This window comes from Nicotiana sylvestris, chromosome 5, assembly GCF_000393655.2.
Source record: "Nicotiana sylvestris chromosome 5, ASM39365v2, whole genome shotgun sequence".
Taxonomy (NCBI): domain Eukaryota; kingdom Viridiplantae; phylum Streptophyta; class Magnoliopsida; order Solanales; family Solanaceae; genus Nicotiana; species Nicotiana sylvestris.
Window position 1 is genome coordinate 138,133,531 of NC_091061.1, and position 23,332 is coordinate 138,156,862.

Here is a 23,332-nt window from a genome sequence, read left to right on the forward strand (position 1 = left end):
CAAATCCTTCAATGAAGTGGTAAAGATGGGAGGTATGATAGAAGAGGGACTTAAGTCCAATAAGATCCTGAGTTACTCGCCAATTAAGGCAACAACTCAAGCCATTCAGAGCGGCACAGGAGGTGCGCTCGGAAAGAAAAGGAGAGAGGAGGTCACAACAATAGAGGCAGGCAATTGGTCCAGATCTAAAGGTCTTTCCCCTCATTACCAACCCAGACCCCATCATCTAAACTACCCACCCAATCCATACAAGCCTCCACAACCCTACTACCCACCACAAGAACAACATTTTTCCGTCCATCAAGCCCAAACTTACACCCAGCCTCCGGCTCATCCGCAATGGCGTGTACCGGCTCCCCAACATACATATATACCTCCACAAAACACATATCCACCTCCACAAAACACATATCCACCACCGAGGGCCTACAGGAATTCTTCAGGGCCAAACTTTCGCGGAAATCAAGCTTTCAGGAACGAAAGAATGCAGAAGCCAAGAACATTCACTCCGTTAGGAGAAACTTATACTACTCTATTTCACAAGTTGAAGCAGATAGGCCTACTAAGTCCTGTTGAAACCAAATTGCCAAATCCCCTTCCCAGAAATCTGGACCATTCAGTAAGCTGTGAATATTGTTCAGGTGCTCCCGGGCACGATACTGAAAAATGTTGGAAGTTGAAGACTGCCATACAAGATCTTATTGACACAAATAGGATCGAGGTTCAAGCACCAGAGACACCCAACATCAATGAAAATCCGTTACCGGTGCACCATGAAGCCCATATGATCGAACTAGTGCACGAAGGAGGGAAACCAAAAACACCCTCACAAACGGTAATGATGATTCGCGCCAGTGCTAATGAAGAGTCGACCAGTGGAAAGGCAGTGGTACAGTCGGGAAAGGTATATGACAAGCCCTTTGTGATAGCAGGGAAAGGATCGTCTATTAATGCGAAGAAGCCAGAGTCAGTCAGAGCAGTGTTGCAGGGAGTAGCAAACAAACTAATGTTGGTAGTAAAAGGGGTCCACGTGGAACCAGTTGTTATCAAGCCGGTCATACAGTTGCCGATAACAAGTGAGAAAGTTGTGCCGTGGAGTTACAGTCAAGTGGCAGTGACGCATAAGGGGAAGGAGGTTATGGAAGACGTATGCGAAGCACAAGGGTTAACTCGATCAGGAAGGTGTTTTGCTCCCACAGAGTTGAGAAGGGTCAATCCTGAAACAATAAAGAAACCAGTAACAGAGGAAGAAGCAGAGGAATTTTTGAAGAAGATGAAGGCGCAGGATTACTCAATTATAGAGCAATTGAGAAAGACCCCAGCCCAGATTTCGTTGCTATCCTTGTTAATCCATTCAAACGATCACTGTCAGGCCTTAATGAAGATTCTGAACGAGGCCTATGTCCCGGACAAACTCTCAGTGAACCATTTGGAGAAAGTAGTGCACAAGATCTTTGAAGTAAACTGAGTGACATTCTCTGACGATGAGTTACCAGTAGAGGGTACTGAACACAACAGAGCACTCTATCTGATGGTAAAATGCGAAGAATCGGTGGTCACTCGAGCACTAATTGATAATGGGTCAAGTGCCAATATCTACCCTTTGGCCACTTTGAACAAACTAAAGGTTGCGAATGATAGGATCCACAAGAACAGTGTGTGCGTCCGAGGTTTTGATGGGGGCGGCACTGACACAGTGGGTGATATCGTACTGGAATTAACCATTGGTCCGGTCGAGTTCACCATGGAATTTCAAGTAATAGATGTGGCAGTATCGTACAATCTTTTGTTGGGACGACCCTGGATCCATGCAGCCAAAGCAGTGCCTTCTACACTGCATCAAATGGTCAAGTTTGAATGGGATAGACAAGAGATTGTGGTACACGGGGATGACGGCACACATGCCGTCAACGATGCTATTGTGCCCTTCATAGAAACTGACGATGATAAGGGCCTATGGGTTTATCAGGTTTTCGACGCAGTCTCAGTAGACAAAATTCCTGAGGGCGGGGGCCTTCCACTTCCCAGAATCACAGCTGCAACCTTCATGATAGCATCAGAAATGTTGAATAATGGGTTTGTACCAGGAAAAGGTTTGGGGGTTGATCTGCAGGGAATGATCCAGCCAGTTTCTTTGCCCAAGAACCTGGAAACTTTTGGGTTGGGATTCAAGCCTACCGCAGCGGAAGTGAAGCGAGCCCGCAAATTGAAGAAAAGAGTTTGGGTCCTTCCTAAACCAGTCCCACGCCTGTCCAGATCATTTGTCAAAGCAGGGTACAGAACGTTGCCGGTCCCGGAAGTTCTTGGACCTCTAATGGGGCCAAACGGAGATTTGAATGAAAGCTTTGGAAGAGTGTTTGCCGACTTCAACATGATAGAAGCTGGAGAGGGTTCCAGTAAGGCAGACATACAGTTTGTGGGTCCTAAGGTCAAGGTCAACAATTGGATGGCTACTCCTCTTCCTACTTGGAGGGAGTCCTGGTAGTTGGCTCTGATTTTCCTTTTCTGTTTTCTGGATTATTCCAGGGTTGTAATCCAGATTTCTTTTTATTGTGTTCAATACAGTGTGAAACCTTGTTATCCCATAATTCAATAAAACGAAAAGTTTCTTCTTTATTTCTTATCTTATTTTTTTTATTATTTTAATTTTGTTTCTTTCGTTTCTTTTTCTGAACAGTTCTTTTCATACTGGTTCTAATGACATGGCATGCACAACGGATCTTCAACCTAGTCTAAAAGATCAATCTGATTCCGAGCTAACCATACAAGAGGTCGATTATGATAATGAATCGGAATACGATGAGGATGAAGCATTCGAGGAGATAAACAGGGAGTTAAGTCAGTTTGAAGAAAAATGCAAACCCAACTTAAATGACACAGAAGCCATCAATTTAGGGGATGCCGGCAATATCAGAGAAACTAAAATAAGCACCCATATTGCACCAAATATCAGGGAGGAATTGATCAAAACACTTATTGAGTTCAAAGATATTTTTGCATGGTATGATGACATGCCGGGGTTAAGCACAGATTTAGTGGTTCATAAATTGCCCACTGACCCGGCATGCCCCCCCGTCAAGCAAAAATTGAGGAAGTTCAAAACGGATATGAGTGTGAAGATTAAAGAAGAAGTAACCAAGCAGCTGAAAGCAAAGCTTATTCGTGTCACTCGATATCCTGATTGGTTGGATAATGTGGTGCCGGTACCAAAGAAAGATGGAAAGATCAGGGTGTGTGTCGATTACCACAATTTGAATAGGGCAAGCCCTAAAGACAACTTTCCTTTACCCAACATCCATATCTTGATTGACAATTGTGCCAGACGAGAGATCGGATCTTTTGTGGATTGCTATGCTGGGTATCATCAGATTCTGATGGATGAGGAAGATGCAGAAAAGACAGCCTTCATTACGCCGTGGGGAACTTATTGCTATTGGGTAATGCCATTTGGTTTGAAGAATGCTGGGGCAACGTACATGAAAGCAATGACCACTGTGTTCCATGACATGATCCACAAAGAAATTGAAGTGTACGTAGACGATGTAATCATAAAGTCCAAGCATCAGGAAGACCACGTAGCAGACCTAAGGAAGTTCTTTCAAAGACTTCGAAGGTATGATATTAAGCTCAACCCGGCCAAATGTGCATTTGGTGTTCCATCTGGGAAGCTTTTGGGATTCATCGTCAGTCGGCGAGGTATTGAACTGGATCCATCAAAGATCAAATCTATCCAAGAGTTGCCACCGCCGAAGAACAAGACAGAAGTAATGAGTCTGTTGGGAAGGTTGAATTACATCAACAGATTTATTGCTCAACTCACAGCAACCTGTGAACCCATTTTTCGGCTGTTGAAGAAGGATGCTGCAGTAGGATGGACGGCGGAATGCCAGGAGGCATTCGACCAGATCAAAGAATATTTATGAAATCCACCTGTATTGGTTCCCCCTGAGCCGGGGAGACCATTAATTCTTTATCTAACGGTCTTAGAGAATTCATTTGGCTGCGTGTTGGGGCAACACGACATTACAGGAAGAAAAGAGCAAGCCATCTATTATCTCAGCAAGAAGTTTACAGTATATAAGGTTAAGTACACTCAACTCGAGAAGACATGTTGCGCCCTAACTTGGGTGGCCCATAAATTGAAGCATTATTTATCCTCATATACTACTTATCTCATTTCCCGTTTGGATCTGTTAAAGTATATTTCCAGAAGCCTATGCCCACAAGAAGGTTAGAAAAATGGCAAATATTACTCACGGAGTTTGACATCGTCTATGTGACGAGGACAGCCATGAAGGCCCAAGCGTTGGCAGATCACTTGGCTGAGAATCCTGTTGATGAAGAATACGAGCCGTTGAGGACGTATTTTCCTGACGAGGAAGTAATGAATATAGATGAGTTGGAAATACCTGAGGAACCAGGTTGGAAGCTTTTCTTTGATGGAGCCACAAATGCGAAAGGAGTTGGAATAGGAGCAGTGCTTATTTCTGAAACATGACATCATTATCCTGTTACAGCTCAACTGCGTTTCTATTGTACCAACAACATGGCTGAGTATGAGGCATGCATTTTGGGTTTGCGATTAGCTGCAGACATGGATGTCCAGGACGTCTTGGTCTTGGGGGACTCGGACCTCCTGGTGCATCAGATTCAGGGTGAATGGGAAACACGGGATTTGAAGCTCATACCATATCGACAATGTTTGCACGATCTGAGCAAGCGATTTCGATCAGTGGAGTTCAGACACATCCCAAGAGTTCACAATGAGGTTGCCGATGCATTGGCCACTTTAGCATCAATGTTGCACCACCCAGACAAAATTCATGTTGACCCGTTGCACATCCAGGTTCGTGATCAGCATGCCTATTGCAACATGATAGAGGAAGAAGTGGATGGTGAGCCATGGTTTTATGACATCAAAGAGTACCTCAGGATGGGGATATACCCGGAGCAGGCCACCGGAGATCAAAAAAGAGTCATTCGGCGATTGTCAAATGGTTTCTTCCTCAGTGGAGGAGTGTTGTACAAAAGAACCCCAGATTTGGGATTGCTGAGATGTATAGACGTCAGTCAAGCCACGACAGTTATGACAGAGGTACATGCTGGAGTTTGTGGGCCACATATGAGCGGATATGTATTGGCGAAGAAGATTCTTCGAGCAGGGTATTATTGGCTAACTATGGAGCATGATTGTATCAATTTCGTGCGGAAATGCCATCAGTGTCAGATACACGGCGATCTGATTCATTCTCCACCAACAGAATTACACATAATGTCAGCACAATGGCCATTTGTGGCATGGGTCATGGATGTCATTGGGCCTATTGAGCCGGCAGCTTCGAACGGTCACAGGTTCATTCTGGTGGCCATCGATTATTTTACTAAGTGGGTTGAAGCCAAAACTTTCAAGTCAGTAACCAAGAAGACAGTGGTGGATTTTGTCCATTCCCATATCGTCTGTAGATTTGGGATCCCGAAAGTGATAATCACGGACAATGGTGTTAATCTTAATAGCAATTTGATGAGAGAAGTATGTGAACAGTTTAAGATTACACACCGTAATTTCACACCATATCGTCCCAAGGCAAATGGAGTTGTTGAAGCAGCCAACAAGAACATCAAGAAGATACTGAGGAAGATAGTAGGAGGATCCAGGCAATGGCATGAAAAATTACCATTTGCATTGTTGGATTATCGCACTACCGTCCGGACATCAGTAGGTGCAACCCCTTATTTGTTGGTATATGGAACTGAAGCAGTAATACCAGCGGAAGTTGAAATTCCATCCCTTCGGATTGTCGCTGAGGCTGAGATTGATGATGACGAGTGGGTCAAAACCCGTTTGGAGCAGTTGAACTTGATTGATGAAAAGAGATTGGCAGCTGTGTGTCATGGCCAGTTATATCAAATGAGAATGGCAAGAGCCTACAAAAAGAGGGTGCGCCCCAGAAAATTTGAAGTGGGGCAACAAGTGTTGAAACGAATCCTGCCACACCAAGTAGAAGCAAAGGGCAAGTTCGCCCCGAATTGGCAAGGACCATTCATTGTAACCAGAGTGTTGTCCAATGGTGCTTTATGTTTAACAGATATCGAAGGGAAATGCGTCGACATGGCTATCAATTCCGACGCAGTTAAGAGATATTATGTATGATCTATTTTGGTTATAATTGTCATTTGTTTGTGGTTGGCATTTATCGGAGAATGAAATGACAGAGGCAATTCTTTCTTCTATCCAAACACTTTAACCTTTGCTTACCCTTTTGAGCCTTATTTATTCTTTCAAATCCCTCTTTTGGAGTCAATAATTAAAAAAAAAAAAAAAAAGAGAAAAACAATAATAAAGACAAAAGAAAAGTCACAAGAAAAACAAAGAAAGTGGGAACTACGTTTGACCTGATTCCTCAAAGAAGGATACGTAGGCGCCTCACGGCTCGGTCATAGTGTAACCAAAAAATAAAAATCCCCAAGTAAAAAGAACTGGGGCAGAAGTTGTGAAAAGAAAGTTTGATTCCAAGAGTTGTACTGTTTCACCCCGCCAAATTATTTTAAACTTTTGATACCCCTTTTCCTTTTAGCCATACACAAAAAACCATATTGATGTCCAAAAAAGACCTCCCGATCAGTATCCGAGAAGTGCCAAGTTCATGCACGTGGAAGTCGGGAACAACACTCTGATCCCCAGCAGAGAAGAGGATCATAAACTGGAAATGAATTGATAGCCGAAAGAATCCCCAACAAAGAGCGTCATATCGACAACGCTCCAATCCCCAGCTGAAAAATAAAATAAAATGAGAGAGTCTTATCAGTGAAAACCTTCACAGGCACCATGAGGCGACGAGAGTTGAGAGAAATGAGAGAGTCTTATTAGTGAAAACCCCTCGAAGGCACTATGAGGCGACAAGGCGAGATTGGCGGAAAAGGTCCACCTTTGGCAAAAGTTGAGTATTTATTTATCCCCAGCGAGATGAGGCCATCCGAAAGATTGATTGATACAAATAGACTAGGTTGATCAATCCGGAATGCATGACACGATCGTTGGGATTGGTTATATCATTCAGATAAGTTCTTTTCTTTTCTTTTTCCCCAGCGTTTGTTCAGAAAGACTTCTTTTTCTATCTTTAAAATTATCACTCTTTCATTTCTTGGTTTAAAAGATTTTATTTCCCCAATAGTTTATTTTTGAAAAGGATTTTCAGAGCTTACTACCAGTTGCCAAAATGGTGCAAGGCAAAATGCGAAAAGGACAGGCCAAAGATAAGGCGACAAAGCGAAAAGAAGTTTGTCGCAAGACCAAATTTCCAAGGGAAGTTATGGATCAAATTCCAAGAGGATCCCCAGCAGATTTGCGAGATACAGGAACAACTCCGACAGATTCTCTACCAAGCTCCACAATGGTCGGACAACACGGAGCGGGGAAGGAAGAGAAACGAAAACCATCCCCAGCAGGAATACCAGCCCCAACAATCAATATTCTCCCCAGCAAGTTTTATAGCAAAGCAGAGAAAAGAAAAGGGAAAAATCATCCCCAATAGAAGTGGCACGACCACTCGCCCCGTTTTAAACTAACAAATTTTTCTTTGATTTGAAACAGGGAAAGGAAATATTATTGACCACAGGAAGACAGGGTCACAAAGAAGATTATCAAACTGGGGCAGAAAATTTTCTCTCATTACGAAAATTTTCTTAAAATCAGATAGTCATTTGGGAAAGAGAGAAAATAACACAAGTGTTGAAGGAAGAAAAATCCCCAGCAGTATACGAGAAGGGAGATACAAGTTTTAAGAGAAAAGCAATCTTGGAAGAAGCAAGATAATTAGTATCATCCCCACCATTGTTAAAAGGAGAAAGATAATTCCCCAGCAGTGTTATTCCCAGCAGGTTTCAGGGAAATGAAAGCACCAGCTTTAAAGGAAATAGTCTTTGAAGAAGGAAAATGACACATTGATGAAATAAAATATCGGTGTTATCCCCAGCAATTTTCAGAGGAATAAAACACCAATTTTGAAGGAAGCAGTTGAAGAAGTCAGGAGCCCGCCTGGAGAATGGAGGCTGAATTATTTTGAGAAAGTTGTTGAAGTCAGGAGCCCGCCTGGAGAATGGAGGTGTTAGAATTTAAGAAGTTATTGAAGTCAGGAGCCCGCCTGGAGAATGGAGGCTGAATTATTTTGAGCAGTTGTTGAAGTCAGGAGTCCGCCTGTAGAACGGAGGTTGTTATATTTTAAGTTGGAGTCAGGAGCCCGCCTGGAGAATGAAAGTGTTATTTTTCGGAGTTGTTGTTGAAGTCAGGAGTCCGCCTGGAAAATGGAGGCTGAATTATTTTGATAAAGTTGTTGAAGTCAGGAGCCCGCCTGGAGAATGGAGGTGTTAAAATTTTGAGGAAGTTGAAGAAGTCAGGAGTCTGCCTGGTGAATGGAGGTGTTAAAATTTTGAGGAAGTTGAAGAAGTCAGGAGCCTGCCTGGAGAATGGAGGTGTTAAAATTTTGAGGAAGTTGTTGAAGTCAGGAGCCCGCCTGTAGAACGGAGGTCGTTATATTTAAGTCGAAGAAGTCAGGAGCTCGCCTGGAGAATGGAGGTGTTAAAATTTTGAGGAAGTTGAAGAAGTCAGGAGCCCGCCTGGAGAATGGAGGTGTTAGAATTTAAGAAGTTATTGAAGTCAGGAGCCCGCCTGGAGAATGGAGGCTGGATTATTTTGGGAAGTTGAAGAAGTCAGGAGCCCGCTTGGAGAATGGTGGTGTTAAAATTTTGAGGAAGATGTTGAAGTCAGGAGCCCGCCTGCAGAACAGAGGAGTACATTTCAAGATCAAACAGAAGTCAGTAATCAGGAGGAGTACAACAAAGATCCCCAGCATAACAAGCTTTAATGTAGGAAGCAGTGTCCCCAGCAGACAGAACGGAATAATAAAACTTATGCTCAAAAAGGCAAAAGGCCAGTGTCGTCCCCAGCAGTTTTCGAAAGAAAGGCACCGGAGGAAACACAAGCCGACAAGAGCGAGGCAACCAGAGAAAGGGAAAGACAGATAAGATTTTGTAATTCCTAGCTTAGTCTAGCTTCTTATTTTCTTTTGGCACGGTGTAATAAGGATATCGGGAGGCAGTAGCAACAACAATAACAGCAAAAAGCAGTTCCATGGTAGTCTCAGCTACCAAAACTTCCCGAACTACATTAACCTGATTCCCGTCTAGCCAGGGATATGTAGGAAACCTTTGAAGCAAAGGTTCGGTTAAAACTTTTTCAAAAAAATGCTTCACACGGAGTATTCCAACGGGAAAAAATTGCTCGTATCCGCTCACTTTATCTTTGTACGAAAACTCTTCATGTTTTCAGACAAAGAGGGGCAGCTATGAGCACGTGATTTTTGCCTCACAAGAATTACTCCAAAAGAAATCATAAATAATTTTTCTTTGTATACGATTTTGAATTTTTCGTGGCATTTTATCTGTACATGTTTATTTTATTCTAATTAAAGAAAAATACAGAAAAATAGTAATATAGGTACATGTGCATTTAGGAATTAATGTTGCATTTTCATAATTAATTAATCATTGGTTTATATAAAAGGATAAAATAAAATAAAAATATATTTAGGAATTAAATAAACCATAGTTGGTTTTAAAAGAAGAAAATATGCATTTAAAGTGTGCCATCGTGTGATTTTATTTTTAAAATATTTTTACTTGTGTGATAATTGTTGATAAGAGTTAATATTTTGTAGTTTGATTCTGGTTTTACATTTTTTATTTTTATTTTTAGAATTTTTGTTAAGAAGAAAATGAAAAGAATTAAAAACATAGGGCCAATCAGATCTGGGCCAAAAAACTTTAAACCAAAATCAGGCCCAAAACTTTCTCTATACCCGGCCAAATCTAGTCCACCTGCAGCCAATCCCAAACGACGCCTTATTGGCACTTTCCATCTGGATCGTCGATCAAGACGATCTAACGGTCCAGTTCAATTCTCTTGTTAAACCAAACGATGTCGTATGGCTGTATTTGATCAGGACCGTTCATCGTTGTTGATCCAATGGCTTCAAGGCCTCCCCATAACCCGATCCAATTTGCCCTCCCCGGGCCAACCCATACCCCTGTTTAAACCAAATGACACCGTATAATTTTAACCCCTTTCATCCTGACCATTGATCGTAATAGATCTAACGGTTAAGATCAAAACAACCCCTCACTATATAAGCCCCAAATCCTTACCCCACCCCCCAAACCAAACACCCCCCCACTTCCTGCTTTCTGTTCATCGTCTCCTTCGGAGACAGACCCAAACCCTAGCCGCCTTAGCTCCCCTTCACCTGAAACCCGGCGGCAACTACGCCGCCGGCCACCACCTTAACACCCTAGCTTCCCCACGACATCCTCTTTCCAGATCTGATGCTAGTTTCCTTTGAATCATCACCGATCTTCTCGAATCTACAGTCGAAAAGTCCGTCTGAAACTTCACCTATTCTGATGACCACCAAATTAACACCACAACATCCCCTGACCACCCTCGTCATGAATCTGGTAACCGTTTAGTTCGAATCTTCCCGGAACTTCTCGAATCTTCAATCAAAGATTCGAGCATAACTCAACTCACACCAAACCATCCCAAATTGATACATAACACTCACCTGACCCCCCCCCCCATTAGGCCTACACCAACGAAGGTTTGGTTCGAATCAAGCCGAAAGTGTTCGAACCCCAAATCAGACCCTCAAGAACACTAAAAATCCAAATCATGGAATCAGTCCAATTAAATAAAGATTTGGGGTCTAATAGACCTTAATCGAGGTATTCTCAGTTGAAAATACTTCGATTAAAGTTTGTTCGACCTAAAAAATGTCCAAATTCAAGTTCGAGCCTGGGTCCGTATATTTCTGAGTTTCTGAGGTATTTTATTCATTTTTGTATTCATGTTTTTCTATATATGTATCTGTTTAGATTAGTTTTATTAATTTTCCATTTTTATCAATTAATTCTGCTCATCTCAATAGACCTTTTATTTGGTCCAAATCTGTCATTTGTTTATGATTGTTGTAATTATTATGTGTGTGATCGATTAATAAGTTGCGTCGATTAGTTAGTTTCCATTTTAATTTTGTCAATAACACTGAAATTACCCGAATTGCCTATTTCTTTGTTTGCTGATTTGATCAATGTCAGTTGTAATACGTAATCGTTCAATTAAGTTTCATTGAGTAGGTCGTTCGTATAGTTTGAATCAATTGGCATTCTGTTGTTTATAATTTTCAAATTGTTAGTCATCCGATTAGTTCAGATGCTGTTTTGAGTATGAGCATTATTCTGAATCACTAGAACCTTCGTATTTGATGTAGTTTCTGCCGTAAAATGCTAGCTGAATTGGTTTTAGCTGTTAATCAAGTCAGTTTTGGTTAATTGACTAGTTAAACAGATTTTGATACAGTAGTTGTATTGGGCTAGGACAGTAAATCACAGTGGTTTTTAGGGGCAATTCGGGAATGAAACAGTAGGAATAATATGTTAGTATTAGTGTGTTATTAGTGGAGTGTTAATGTCTTTAATTTAATGTGATAATGGGGAACAAAAGGAGTGGGGGACTGAAAATCAGGGAAAAGGCTTCCTTAATGGGATTTAAAGTAAAAAGAGCAGATTTTTAGTGGGGAATTCTGATTTTTGAAAAGAAGAAGGGTCGGGCAAATTGTATAAAGAGGGAGGGAGACTGAAAGAGAAAAATCTCTGAAAATACTGGAAAAGGAGAGGAAACAAATTCAGAAAAAAATCAGAATTTTTAGATTAAGAGTTAGAGTGTTGAGTTTGAACTTTTGCACTAAGAGTTGTCAGGCTGCTGTTCCTAAGTATTTGAAAATCAGAAACCATTGTTTCCTTGCATCTGTCTGTGTTTCATTTTGGTACTGATGGGTTTTCAGTTTCGTTTGAGCTGGGTTTACTGGTTGTTGTTGTACGACTTGGTGCTGATTGTCGCTGTTGTTAGCTACTGGTCTACTGATCTTCACTTTCTTCTTCTGTTTCTACTATCAGGTACACGTTCGAATCATTGTGATGCGGCTGTTGTAGTGAAAAGAACTACTCAAGTAGTCAAGTATTTAATTTGTATTTGCATGTTTAATAGTCAAATGATAGGCAGATGTATAATCTATCTTTGTAATTCAAATTAAGAACATGGACGATGGAATTCATATTTGGCTAGAACTATTTTCTTTTGATAATAAACTGTAATTTGTAAACTATTAATAGTTTTCCAGTGTATGTTAGTTAGAATTCTATTTCATTTCGAATTAAGTATATTGAGTTATTAGAATTAAACAAGTTTAGGTAATTCTAATTGGAGCCGGCATCAGTCTGAAATAACAAGTTAATCGTGAACCTGCTGATAAACCTAGTTAAGGCATAAATTTGGACTAATTGTGTGAATTAGGTATTAATGTTTGGTTCAGGCAGCTCGTTTGTTTAAAAAGGGGATTTGTTTGGTTTGAAGGGATAATTGTTTGAATAGGTTTAGTTCTGCCAGTTTTAGGCAGAAATAAAAAGGCCATTAATTTTATAGAATCCGTAGGCTTGACATATTTGAAGTGCGATTCAATGTAGAAAGGATAAGAATCTTAATCCAATAGGTTATCCAAGTTAACGAGTTAGCTTCAACAAACTTTTGTAAACATCAGTAATTAAGGTGGGTTTAGTTTCAAATAGTTGAAAAGCATTTAGTCCCAATGAATCAATTTTTCTAACCATGCGAGTTTAATCTAGCTATAGGTTAATTAGTTTTTTTTTGAATATGTTATTTGTCGATGTTGCATTTTATTTATAATTTTAATTTTAGTAATCTTCTCTTCCAATAACATTTGTCTTAATCTAGCAATTAATATGTCACGTTTTTTTAGCATGTAATTAACTAGGATCATTTTCTTTTATTTTAGAGAACAACCTAAATAGAAATGTAGTCACTTTAGGACCGTTCTTTTAAAAAGAATGAGATGAGCCTCGCCGAGTAAAAATATAAAAATTGCGGGGCCCTCGGTAAATATTTACTTTAAAAATTGTTTAGACTTCGGAATGGACCGTTTAACAAACTCTCACGGCCTTACCCAAAGTAAATGATACGCTAGTCGCTTTAGGCGCGCCTTTAATAATTTAATTTTCTTAAAACTCGGGTGCACATTTATGTGACCCAAATCCAAATCTCAAAAGAGTCGAAATATGTCGATAACCACGGGAACATTGATGTGACGTGGTTCGAAATATATATTCACGATGTTGCAATTCTCTATAAAAATAATAATAACAATAAAGCGGTTAAAAGTTGAAATTGCACTATCGTTTTTGAACAGGTATTAAAATCAAATATTTTAGCCATTACAACAGTTTAAGCGACTGTGCTAGAACCACGGGATTCGGGGGTGCCTAACACCTTCCCTCGAGTCAACAGAATTCCTTACTTAGAATTTCTGGTTCGCAGACTTCATTTGGAAAGTCGAATATTTTCCTCGATTCGGGATTAAATTGGTGACTTGGGACACCCTAAATCATCCGAGTGGCGACTCTGAATAAATAAATAAATCCCGTTTCGATCGTCCTTTAATTGGAAAAAAACTCCCTTCCGCGCCCTTTTAAGGTGGCGTGGGCGAAAAAGGAGGTGTGACAGACATATAAAGGTTCCTTCTTCAGATTGTTGAATTTGGAGTCCAAGGAAGAATGTTAGATCTCCCATCATGCTCATTTCGAATTCGCTTTGCATAAAATTTGAAAATTCCTTGAACATAAGAGGGTTAGCACTACCAAATATAATATCATCAACATAAATCTGAATAATGAGATTACCTTCTGATGATCTTTTAATAAACAAGGTGGTGTCTACTTTACCTCTTGTGAAGCCATGATCAACAAGAAAAGAACTAAGTCTATCATACCAAGCACATGGAGCTTGATTTAGTCCATATAGTGCATTAGTGAGCTTATATACATGGTAGGGAAACTTTGAATCTACAAACCCAGGCGGTTGTTTCACGTATACTTCTTCCTCAATAAGTTTGTTCAAAAAGGCACTTTTGACATCCATCTGAAACAACCTAGATCCTTTAAATGATACATATGCCAGAAGAATTCGTATAGACTCCAAGCGAGCTACTGGAGCGAAGGTTTCGTCATAGTCGTCTCCTTTCTGTTGTGAGTATCCCTGAGCAACTAGTCTGGCTTTATTCCTTACGACCTTTCCATCCTCGTTCAATTTGTTTCTGAAGACCCACTTTGTTCCGATTACAGAAACATTTTCATGTTTGGGTATCAGATTCCACACCTGATTTTTACCAAACTGATCTAACTCTTCCTACATTGCTTGAACCCAACTGGAATCTTTTAGAGCTTCCTCTATCTTCTTTGGTTCAATCTGAGAGATTAATGCAACATTTTCTTTCTTTTTGAGAGCTCCTCTGGTCTTCATTACTTCATTTGGATCCCCTATGATGAATTTTTTAGGATATTCAGGCTCGCTTCTCCATTTATTTGGACGTACTACATTAGTAGTCGACTCAATTGGATGATCCGGTACACTGCTGCTGATTTTAGTAGTTGACTCTATTGTAGCAGATATATCAGTCGACTCTTGAGATTTGCTTGTCTCCTAAATTTCTTGTGCTTGATCTTTATCATCTACGGTAATTCCTTTCTCGACCAAGGGATTATTTTCGTCGAATATAACATGTAAAGATTCTTCCACACATAATGTGCGTTTATTATAGACTCTAAAAGATCTACTATTTAATGAGTAGCCCAGAAAAATACCTTCATCACTCCTGGATCGAATTTTTCAAGGCTGTCCTTACCGTTATTGTGAATAAAACACTTACTTCCGAAGGGATGAAAGTAACTGATATTGGGACGTTTACCTTTACATAATTCATAGGGAGTCTTCTTCATAATGGTCCTTATGAGACATCGGTTGAGAATGTGACATGATGTACTTACACCTTCTGCCCAAAAATAATTTGGCAGTGAATGATCTAGTAACATGGTTCTTGCCATATCTTGGAGGGTTCTGTTTTTTCTTTCTACAAACCCATTCTGCTGTGGTGATCGTGGTGTAAAGAAATTATGAGTGTATCCCTGATCATTACAGAAATCTTCAAATGCTCTACTTTCAAATTCTCCTCCATGATCACTCTGAATTGTTGAGATCAGATATCCCTTTTCTCTTTCAACCTTTTTGCAGAAAACTTCAAAATTTCTTAATGCTTCATCCTTTTGAGTCATCCCCAAACTTAACGCTTCCTCCATCAATTTTTGTAACTTCTTTGAACATGTTTTTATCGCCTGTCATGTGACTCGAGCACGCACCGTCTAGATACCATTTTCCTTTACGGCTTATTTTGTGGTGTTCCTGCAAAACAAAATGATTACTTTCTTTTAGGTACTCAAGCTTGCTTGGGTCCTGAAGGGTTAGTATTGCTAGATTCAGAATTATTTTTTGGTTTCCAAACCCATCCTGAAACATTTGCTTTACGAAAGCGACAAAAAGAATATTTGTGCCCACTTTTGTTACATAGTGACATGTAACTTCTGACTCACATTTAGGTCTTTCATTAGTGTTAGTACTAGTGGACTTTGTTCTGGCTGGTCCTTTTCCAGTTGACTTGTAAGTCGTCTGGTTTGACCTAACAGAACTGTAACTGGTGGATTTGCGCATGCCATTGAGTTGCATTTGCAATTCCTCAAAATCTTCTTGAAGTACTTCTTTTTCAATTTCACATAATTCATGTTTGAGTTTCCAGTCTTTAACTTCTTTATTTAGTATCTTAAGCTCATTCATCATTTTTTGAGACTCTTTCAAAGTTAAATCAAGACTATCCTGCAATTCATTGCATCTTTCACAGTCATAAGATCTTACCTCACTTGTTTCACCTCGTGCCATGAAACAGTTTTCATTTTCGTCATCTGAAGTATCTTCATTTGTCCAGCATGCTGAGGATTTGTTCATTTCATTTTCCAAAATCATCATGAAGTAAAGATCTGGGCATTCAGCTTGAATGTGTCAAAATCTTCCACACTCATAGCATTTTCCATCGTTCTTGTCTTGTTCGTTGTATTGCCTGGATCGTCTTAGCGGAATTCTTCCTTTATTTGTATTTCTGAATCTTCTCATTAAGCGATCCATGTTTCTCGATAACATAGCAATCTCTTCATGTAGAGCTTCAGGATCATCATCAATTTAGTTTTCAGCTATTTTAGTTGAAGCCTTGAATGCGACTATTTTCTTTTTTTCTTCTTGACTAGTCTTTTTGAGATGCGTCTTTTCAAAGGCTACGAGTTCTCCTCGTAGTTCATCATATGATAATTTGTTTAGATCCTGAGATTCAAGTGTGACTACTTTGGTCTGCCAAGTGGTTGGCAGGCTTCTGAGAATTTTTATAACTTGATCACCACTAGTATATGGCTTGTCAAATGCCTTTAGATCACTTATTATTTTGCTGAACCTGGCAAACATCTCTTCAATAGATTCTCCTTCTTTCATTGAGAAGAGTTTGTAATCATGAACCAACATATTGATATGTGTTTCCTTTACTTTGTTGGTTCCTTCGTATGTAACCTCAAGTCTGTCCCACATTTTTTTGGTTGTGTCACAGCTAGAGATTTTCTCATATTCTTCACCACTTATAGCATTCTGAAGTAGATTTCTAGCTTTATTGTTGACTTGTACCACTTCCATTTGCTCTTTTGTATATTAGTCTATATCTTCAGGATCAACAAGTGGTGGAGTAGCAGCTGGCAAGGGATAGCTCCTCTTTTTGATGACTCTCCAGACTTTAACATCATAAGCCTTGGCAAAGATCTTCATACGCACTTTCCAGTAAGAAAAATGTTGTCCATTGAAGTATGGTGGTCTAACTTGTGAAGTTCCTTCCTGGAAGAGAGCTCCTATGATAACTTGATTTGCCATGATCTTTTCTCACAAGCTGTTAAGCAAAAGTAGAATGTGAGTCTTGCTCTGATACCAATTGAAAGTATAAGAGGAGGTGAATTGTATATTTTTAAACTTAATCTCTATTAGTTGACTAGTTTCTCAATTAGTCGACTAGATGCAAAAACCTAACAGTTATAATAGCAGAATATAAAATACAGAAAGTAAGTGCAGGATTTAAAGACACCGAAATTTTATACTAGTTCGGATTCAATGTAAATCCTAGTCCAGTCCCCTTGGGTTGTAAGGGAGTTCTCTTTAGTAAATGCGTTTCTTCGAGTATAATGGAAGTGAGTGATAGCTCAGTTCCTATAACACTCGTCTCTTTTGATACAACGTCTCACCAGTGTTGTACTCTCCTTTTTTCTCTGACTTGTTACACAACAGATCTTAGAGAACTACAATATTTATTTGCAGTAGAATAAAAAGAGAGAATTTTTGGTTCGATCAAAGTATATTTGTCTAAGGCTTGATGCTGAGTATAAATACTTTGGTGAAGACCGTTTACTGACAAGACTTGGCAACCCAAGAGATTTGATCCTTGGAAAGAGATTGATTCTTTCCAAGAATAAGATTGTTTGTCATTGCTCTTCCTTGATGAGAGGAAATTGACAGCTTTCCTTCTACAGATGTTAACGACGAGGGTTTACTCCTTGATTGTTGGTCCTTCCTAAATTAGCCGCTCAGCTAATCTTCTTACAGAATCTACGATGCTTTTTGACTGCTTCAATCTTCCGGATTGAATGTGCTGGTCTTGATTGGTGCCTTAAGTTTAGGCTTGCTTGATTCTTTCCATCGCAGCTGTCCATGATCTTTGCAGATTGATTCGTAATCTTTGTTGATTGATTTCTTTCCTTAAGCATCCAGATTGACTTCAGTAATCTTGTAATTGATTTCCTGCACAGATATATTATTTGCATCATTAAAATTAGATCTGACAGTTTGGTTCCTTTCCCTTATCCCTTTCCACCTTGTTAATTTTCTAAACTTTTTGACTTTATTATTTTATTTTATCTGTAGTGTTTTTCGCATGCTTTCTTAAGCAAGAGCATCTCATAATAAATCATTTAACTTGAATCTATAATAAAATAATTCTATCTATGGCAAATTTTCCATCAAGACCCTCAAATGAGACTCCATCTATCCCAATTTATGTGATAATTCGGATTTCGAGAGTAAGATGAATTTTTCTGTAATTATGATTTTTTTCACATACCTTTAGTTTGAATTTTCAATTATTTTGACTTATAGTACTTTTTGCGTAGTTTTCAAATATGTAAATATTATTTTTTTAAAATTAAAGATATTATACATCAAAATTAAAAAATTTGATTCTCGAAATTCATCAAAACTGTGTGACATAAATTGAGACAACGGGAGTATTCTTTTTGTATATCAGTATTTAAACATTTAGCATCTTCAATGTACTTCACTACCTTCTGCGAATTGAAAAGCTTGTAAACGTTGCCATTTGGCACAATTTTGTAATACTATGTGTTAAGCTGAGCTGTTAGCAAAATAATTAAATTATAGTAGATGGCCCTTTTGAAACTGATGAAGTTACCAGTTTTTATTGTTGAACTAGAATATTTAGCTCAGCAAACCCCAAGCAAAGTGTGAATAAAAGAGTATTAAATAAATAGTAGTTGATTAGAAGTAGCTAAAAGAAAGCCTATTTATTTGATGACAGATCTCCCTCCTAGAGAAGCAATATCTGAAAATTGCTATTTGACAATTTTCTTTTTAGTAAATATTTAATTTGAAGGAGAAGTAGGGCCGTGAATAAGGGATCAAAGAGAAATATCCTTGACCATAGTTTACTTGTTGGATACAAATCTAAAAATCGAACTCAATTACTCAACACTAAAATACACTTTGTATTGACCCCACTAATTCAGATTTGCGCCACATTAAACTCATTACAAAAGGAAGTGCTTTCTCCATAATTTTTTTTAATACTTGAACTCGATACATCTTGTTAAGACAGGGGGAGGGGGTGCTTGCTCAATTAGTCAATTATATTATTTCATGAATTGAGCTTAAACATGCTTTCTTTAACAGCTAACTAAGATCCACACTTTAGTGACTTGATCTGCAATTTTGGTCTGCAATATCATGTTTGATACCTTATTAAAACCAGTTTTGAGACATACGAAGAGTCATTATATTCAAGATAGGTCCACACCTAAATTGTCCATTATATACCTTTTAAAATATCAAAATTCAAGAGGCTCAGCTCCTGACCTTTTAACATGTTTATGACAGTATCCTTTTTTCTTAATAGATTTGGAAGACCTGATTAAAGATTTTGACAATCCCAATCACCTATTTGAAACTCAAGCAATGAAATTGGATTCTTAATCCCTGCTCAAACTAAAATTAAACCTCTGAAAGTCAAGAAAAATTGAGCAAGGAGTTCATTTTCGAGTCAAAATAGAATTTATCTACAAAACTAGCTTTTTCAACATGCTTTGTAGGCGTTTGGACATAAAAATTGTAATTTCTGAAAAAAGGTAGTATTTAGAGTTAAGTTGAAAAATGATATTTGGAACTTATATTCAAATCTAGAGTCCAAAAACTTGCAAAATTTTATGGACAAATATATTTTTGAAAAAAACGAAAAAAAAATTATGGACAAACGGGACGTTTATATTGTTAAGCCAAAAATACCTCGAGATAAGGAACAACTAGTAGCGTAGAGCATGATCAAGAAATCCTTGTCATGCAACAACTTTCAGAAGTACTTTTTAAATCTGATCTCAAAAAACATAACAACAAAGTAAAGATTGGCATCTTTGTGTCTCTGCAATTTTAAATTCTTCAAAGAACAAGATTTGAAGATTACAATGTCAAATCATAGCCTTAAGTGATTGATTTAATACATGGAATCCAGGGGGACACCAACAAATACAAAGGAGAAAAATAAGAAAAGAACTTATGCACTTCCTTCTCCTTTTTCTCTACTTTTCTTTCGTTTGCCGCGCAAAGATATATACCTTTAATTTGTCACGCATCTACCGTTATGTTAAGTGGTCAATAAAGTTAATGCAAGCCTTACACATCAGGGTTCAAACTCCGATAAAGATATATTAGATGATTTCTCTCGATTTCTAGATTTTGGTGGGCAGAAAAAGTTAATCCAGATATTACCATTATAAGAAAAATAAAAAGAGATACCTTTATCACTTTATAATCTTCAAAAAAATATTTGCATGTGAGGTGAAGGATTGCATAATATCTTTTGCCAAACATAAATATGATCCTCAAATGCCAAATAAGAAAGTATTTGTTCAATTTTTAACTAGCACAAGAATTTGTTCAATTTTTAACTAGCACCCATGAATAGCCATATATGGCCAAGGGTAAAGCTTTTTCATAATAGGAATGGAAAACTTTTAATAGGATACCTTTGTTCGGGAAATTGTTGAGGCAGTATTGGAGATAAAATATATTTTTATATACAAACATCTTTACTAAGATCAAGTTGCAGATGTTAGAGAAAAGAAGGCCAATATATGAATTCTTTGTCAGGAATATTTACCACTGAAGTTTTGTACGTTCCCAAATTGTCATGATATTATTCAGATTTTAACCTATACGCATTGATCATGTAAAAAGTTTTAACCTTTTATAACAAGTAAACTATCTTATTTTCTATGTTACTAATTTCACTTTTTATGGATAATTGTTCATAATATACAAAGAACCGTCATCATAATTAAATATGTAAATAGAAGTATAGATCATATTTCGCACGAACCGAAATATATCAATTTCCACAAATTAAAAGAAAAAGATATGATTCCAAGAACATTACAAGGACTCATGGTCCTACTCTCTTTGAAAAGAAAAAATATGCCAAAAACTCGTTTTTGATAATCATTTAGCCAACAATAATTTTTAACATGAAATTACGTCAGATAGACCTTTTATAACCACCGTTATATTTTGACAACATTAAGAGAACATGTATGGAAAAATTCTGATGATAGTCATATTTTGTGGCAAATTCTGAATGAAAATTTCTGGCGATTGCCATGTTTTGTGACAAATCGTGTTGATAACGATTCTGGAGATTGTCATGAGCGCATCCTAATATTTTGACGAAAGCTATTTCCCCAAGACTTTTCTGACTGTCAAAAAATAAACAGTGGGACTGAAATATCCTATTTCTGCCATTCACCCAATTTTGTAATAACTTTTACATTTGACAACAAATAAAAGATTCCAAAGATCGGAGGGTCAAAGTATAAATTAATCCTAACATTCCCCATTAATTATATTGCGAAAAATGCACAATAGAGGTTCATCTCAAACGGTTATACTAAGGTCCTTGACGAAGAAAACACATATGCTTAATTTTATTATTAGTTATTATTTGTCCATTAATTGTGACTTATATAAATAGAAGTAATATTTTACCGTTGGCAATTCGCGTAAACAAACAAACAAACAAAACACACACTGAAGTAAAAAGCTAATGGTACTTGATGACTGACTATGAAATCAATATAATGAAAGAGTTTAATTTCTATATATTCATGGTCGTTTACAAAAATATATTATTAGGTCACTTAAAATATAACTACAGTTAATCATTCATAATAAGTTGGATTTTTTATTTTTGAAAAGTATGATATGTTACCTATTATAACATCGTAAAAATACACTGTTAATATGAATCTTATTTAAACTATCAAATTACATCCAGCAATAAGAAATGTTTAGGACTTGGAGATTCCTCAACAGAATAACAGTTTTGTTGCGTGCATTTTCACTCTTGTTAAAACTCTACTAAAAGAGTAATGTGGTTAAACAGAAGGAGCTAAAATTTAAGCAATTTTGTCAACTTAAACAAAAAGTCAGATAGTGATTAGTTATTAATTAAAGCATCAAGCCGCCCCTCCCACTCACCTTATAGTGGATCGGAGTTTGTGAAAAAAGTTTTCACGTCTAAAACAAGAAGAAAGATCTCATAATGCAGGAATAAAAAGCATAAATTATTAAGCAATAGAGCTCATATATGTAAATTTTACAGTAACTCATTAAAATTTTATCAATCTCTCCATCTTTTTTCTGTTAGAATAATTTCTATGACTTTTTTCTTTTTGCACTTTTACTCGACAACTTTTTTAGTAATAGCAAATATTGAACTTTTGCACGCACTCATGATTAAGTGATGATATGTATATATTTCGCTTTAATTTTTACCTATTAAAATTATACTGCTTGATTATTTGATGTAAACATTAAATGCGAATAAATATTTATATATTTATATAATTTTTACTAGTGAGGGTGAATTCCACAACTTCCTACTCCATCCTTTTGAAGATCAACTCATATTTTAAATATATCCTTTTTCTGTCCCCATCAAACCGCCTGTCCACTATTTTTCTATTGTTTCCTTTTCCTTCTAATGTTAGCTTAAAAAGCCGCCCCCCCCCCCCCCCTCACCCCTTTCTATATTCCATATAGTAATATCTCCTCCTCTTCTTCTTCTTCTTCATAACTATAACTATGACCGGAAAAAGAAGCCAAAACAGCCCGGTGGGTAGCCCGTTATCGGGCAACGTGTCCGATAACTCCTCCAAAGAGCTAGACAAATTCCTCCCTATAGCCAATGTTAGCAGAATAATGAAAAAATCCCTTCCTGCTAATGCAAAAATCTCCAAAGAAGCCAAAGAAACTGTCCAAGAATGTGTTTCTGAGTTCATTAGCTTCATCACGGGCGAAGCCTCGGATAAATGCCAGAGGGAGAAGAGGAAAACCATTAATGGAGACGATCTTTTGTGGGCTATGACAACATTAGGGTTTGAGAATTATGTTGGACCCTTAAAGGGTTATCTCAATAAGTATAGAGAAACTGAAGGGGAAAAAAATATCATGGCTAGAAATGAAGAACCTTGTGAACCAACTAGTTATAATAATATTATAACTAGTAGTAATAGTACTACTAGTTATAATAATATTATTGGTGTTCATGGTCATGGTCATGTTACAAAATTCTCAAAAAGGCCTGAATTTATTCAGAGTTTTAATAATGACAATTTTGCACAAAGTTTTGGAGATTATGGAAGGGTTAATGTCTATGGTGAGAATCTGACCTCCGCAACTAATCTTCATGGGGTTGAATGGTAGACTATTTTGGGACTGTTTCTCGATTTGTATGTGTCATCCTTGAGCAAAGTTCCAATTTTATCAGGCGTCCCTGAAAGGATTAATGATAGACTTATTTGGAAAGTTAATGTTAAAAGGTGTCCTTATTTCTTAACATGTTTCATATCTTCTTCTTTTTTTATGTTATCTTTATTTTTATTTTTCAAATTAACACATTTTATTACCTTTATATAGGTCTGATTATGTATCTTTCTTATGTGATGAATGAGCTGATTC

General features: G+C 37.7%; 1 protein-coding gene across 1 annotated transcript; it reads left to right on the top strand.

The window, feature by feature from the left end:
* The first annotated feature begins 22,456 nt into the window (after window positions 1-22,456).
* Window positions 22,457-23,077, top strand: LOC104235066 (nuclear transcription factor Y subunit B-1-like). Its single transcript, XM_009788741.2, has one exon. It carries the CDS (start codon window positions 22,457-22,459, stop codon window positions 23,075-23,077), a length of 621 nt encoding a protein of 206 aa, XP_009787043.1.
* The last annotated feature ends 255 nt before the right edge of the window (window positions 23,078-23,332 follow it).